Source organism: Caretta caretta, chromosome 3 (genome assembly GCF_965140235.1).
Source record: "Caretta caretta isolate rCarCar2 chromosome 3, rCarCar1.hap1, whole genome shotgun sequence".
Taxonomy (NCBI): Eukaryota; Metazoa; Chordata; order Testudines; family Cheloniidae; genus Caretta; species Caretta caretta.
In genome coordinates, this window is record NC_134208.1 from 42,112,331 (window position 1) to 42,116,173 (window position 3,843).

The 3,843-nt window shown below is 41.5% G+C and overlaps 1 protein-coding gene across 1 annotated transcript; it reads left to right on the top strand.

Moving 5' to 3' along the window:
- Window positions 1-1,085: 1,085 nt before the first annotated feature.
- Window positions 1,086-3,567, top strand: LOC142071472 (general transcription factor II-I repeat domain-containing protein 2A-like). The gene is made up of 3 exons (XM_075126215.1): window positions 1,086-1,199; window positions 1,877-2,530; window positions 2,617-3,567. The coding sequence occupies exons 1-3, from the start codon at window positions 1,086-1,088 to the stop codon at window positions 3,565-3,567; spliced, it is 1,719 nt and encodes a 572-aa protein (XP_074982316.1).
- The last annotated feature ends 276 nt before the right edge of the window (window positions 3,568-3,843 follow it).

Genomic DNA, 3,843 nt, shown 5'->3' on the forward strand with positions numbered 1-3,843 from the left:
AGCCAAACCCCCTTTCTTATTACCCACCTTAACTCTCCAACGAGGGATGGGTGAATGGTAAGTTCCCGGCAATGGATTTTCTGGAGGGACCTGGATGGGAAAAGAGGGGGAGCTGGGGGAAGCCCTCTGGGTAATTACGGAATAAACAGGGGGTTACCTGCACTGTACACTTTTATCTGCTGGGTAGTGCCAGACATCTAATAATAAAGTTGCGGTCTGATTAAATCCATATCAAGTGTCTCCTGTCCTTTCGGTATAGCTGGACAAAAACCATTGCATTTTAAACGATTTTCACAGGATAAGTAAGCTGCATGATTCGCAGTGACTTTAATGAACATTAAGCCATTAAAACTCCACACATAACTACAAATCTAGGCATATGGTTGTGTCTTGGAATAATAAACCCCAGAGAAATGCAAAATAAAATTCTATACTGTGTTGTGCCTAACTATTACAATTTAACATGTGCCTGATTCAAACTCCACTGAAGTCAATTAGAGTTTAATCCTAGAGAAAGTGTTAAAAGGCAGGTTCTTATCCTGCACTCTGGATTTGGTAGTTTTTGACATCTTAAGTAAAATCCCAATAGAAACTGAAAGAGTGATCAGAGAAAATGCCTGAATCTGTATGGATACATTTTTTGCTAGACCACACACTTAATGCATATCAATTAATTCTATAGTATAATTACAGAAATGATTTGATGAATATTTTATCATGTTTCCCAAAAAAGTGAAGAATTTAGAAAGTGAAAAAGACCACGAGTTAAACACTCTTAAAAGATACTAAATGTGATATATAATACTGCCTTCTCACTCCTTTTTAGTCTTTCTTTCTTACTATTTATGATACAGTGGAACTTGATTTAGTACAGTCTTACTATTTAGCAAAAAATGCCTTTAGCTACATGAGAATACCTAACAAAATACAAGATTCATTTCTGATTATAAGATCATACTAGAGCAGGGGTGGGCAAACTACGGCCCGCAGGCTGCTTGTGGCCCGCGGGGGCTTGCCGCACTCCACCCGGCGCTCCGGCCGGGGCAGAGGGACTGCGGGTTTGCTGCTCTTCGCACAGGGCTCCGATGGAGCGGGACAGGGGGCTTGCCACGCTCCACCAGGCGCTCCTCAGTGATGAGCAGTCATTTTCAGCACCATCTTCAGGGAAGATTCTGCACACAAAACGCCACATTCCTCAGGTATGACCTCACCACCCCTATGCAGCAGCATGCCAAGTCCCCTTCCTGTTTCCTATGGCCCCACCCTCAAGAGCCTTTATTGGAAGGAAACCACCCAGGGCTGTAGCTGCTCCCGTCTGGGTTCCTCTGCACTTGGCACAGCTGTCTTGGTATCACACTGCCAGCAGGGCCTGTAGGAGTCCCTGGTACCACCCCGTGAAGCCCCCGTGTGCCATCCCTCATGAGTCCTTTCACCACACAGCAGTAAAATCCCTTATTATATACAAACTTTTAATGAACACAACCGTGCAAACAGAACTCCAAGTACAACAGTAAGAACTTTTTTGAGGGGAGGCTGGGGCATAAAGTTACAGGTGAGTTTATTCTTATGCCTATTCTTGTCCACATGGATTCTGGGATAGAACGCCATGGATCAAAATTGTCAGGGGCACTGATGCCCGACAAATCCAGGCTAGAGAAAGGGGGCCCAGTTTTTTCACAGTGCATGCCATCTTGTAAAACAGCAGTTTGAAATAAGGGCAGCAGTTAGGATTTTCTTTTCCCTTTCAAAAATGAGCGCTGCAAAAAAAAAAAAAAAAAGAAAAGTGGACAATGATTGTCAAGTTTTCAACAAAGAATGGAATACAAAATATTTTTTCACAAATGTGAACTCGAAGGCTGTATGCCTGATTTGTCAGGAGAGTATCGCGGTGTTCAAGGAGTACAACTTGAATTGCCATTTTTCAGTGAAAGATCCTAATTATGGCAGCAGTTTAACAACTGAGGAAAGGGAAAGAAAAGCTGAGCAACTCGGCACAAACTTAAAAACTCAGCAAAATATTTATGTGCGACAGTCTGCAATTCAGGAAGCCACTACAAAGGCAAGTTATGTTCTGGCGTTTAAAATCACTAAACAAAATAAGCCTTTTGCTGAAGGGGAGTTTTTGAAAGAATGCATGGTTGATGTTTCTGGCATGCTGTGCCCAGAATACCAAAACAAATTTGAGAACATTATTTTGTCGCGAAGAACTGTTACTTGCTGTGTAGAAGTGATTGATGAACATTTGGCTTCTGAGTTGAACAAGAAAGCACAGAGCTTTACACTGTGTTCATTAGCTCTCAATGACAGCACTGACATTAAGGACACAGCACAGTTACTGATTTTTGTCAGAGGAATTGATGACAAATTTGAAATCACAGAGGAATTTTTATCAATGGAATCAATGAAAGGCACAACTAAGGGATCGGATTTATACGAGAGGGTGTCTGGGTGCCTTGTACATCTGAAGCTCCCCTGGAGTAAACTGGCCAATGTAACCACAGATGGATCACCAAATTTAACAGGGAAAAACGTAGGACTTTAAAAAGAATTCAGGACAAAGTAAAAGAAGACGACACTGATAAAGAGGTGATATTTTTGCATTGGATTATACATCAGGAGGTCCTCTGCAAAAATGTCCTGGACATTGATCATGTTGTTCGCACAGTAGTGAAAATAGTGAACTACATAAGAGCGAGGGGACTTAATCATCGGCAATTCATTTCCCTTCTTGAAGACACTGACGCCAAACACCAGGACTTACTTTATCATACAAATGTCCACTGGCTCAGCCTAGGAAAGGTATTGCAGCGAGTGTGGGAGCTCAGAGATGAAATTCACACTTTTCTGGAGATGCAGAGGAAAGAAAATAATTTTCCTGAATTAAAGAATTCCAACTGGGTGTGCAACCTCGCTTTTGGTGTGGATATCTTGGCACATTTAAATGAACTTAATGTGAACCTGCAAGGAAAGAATGTGTTTGTACACAAATTGTATTCTAGTGTGACAGCTTTCAAAGCCAAGTTAGTCTTGTTTTCAAAACAAATTAAGGACAAAGTGTTCACTCACTTTCCAACACTGAAATACTTGGAAGTGTCACCAGAGCAGAGAGAAAAGTACAGCAAACTTTTGAATGACTTGCACGGAGAATTTTCTTGTCAATTCTCTGACTTTGAGAAGACAGAGAAGACACTGGAGCTGGTGTCATGCCCACTGTCATTTGACTACAAGACAGCTCCACAAGAATTACAACTGGAGCTCATTGATCTCCAGTGTGATTCCACCTTGAAGGAAAAGTACAGTTCAGAAAAACTGGATCAGTTTTATGCCTCTTTGAGTGAAACAAAGTTCCCAAATATATGCAAGGTGGCACAGAAAATCCTTGTTTTGTTTGGCTTCACCTGTGTGTGCGAACAAACATTTTCCCTGCTGAATTACAACAAATCTCGCTACAGATCCCAGTTAACTGATCAGCATGTCAGCTCAGAATTGTGGATTTCCACAACAAAAATGACACCGGACTTTGATGTCATTGTAAAAAAGGGTGACCAGCTGCACTGTTCACATTAATCAAAGAGGGTGTGGAAAGGGGTTAAGTTTGCTTTAATTATTGTAATACATTATTATGATGGTATATTTATAAGAAGAAGTAAGGTTTTATGTTTATTTCCACTAAAATGTATCTTTATTAAATAGAGTTTATTTGAATATCTCTGAATTTTTAATTTCATGAGCGTTCATGGCCCGCCCTGAGGCAGTCAGGGGGCAGGAAGTGGTAGGGGGCAGGGGCCAGGCTGTTTGGGGAGGCACAGCCTTCTCTACCCGGCCATGCATATAGTTTCGCAA

Bases quoted from the DNA above. Each gene is read 5' to 3' on its own strand.
- LOC142071472 (XM_075126215.1), top strand. From the start codon at position 1,086: ATGGAGCGGGACAGGGGGCTTGCCACGCTCCACCAGGCGCTCCTCAGT. The intron at 1,200-1,876 runs GTATGACCTCAC...CTGATTTGTCAG, and splicing joins CAAAACGCCACATTCCTCAG to GAGAGTATCGCGGTGTTCAA. The intron at 2,531-2,616 runs GTAGGACTTTAA...ATTATACATCAG, and splicing joins CAAATTTAACAGGGAAAAAC to GAGGTCCTCTGCAAAAATGT.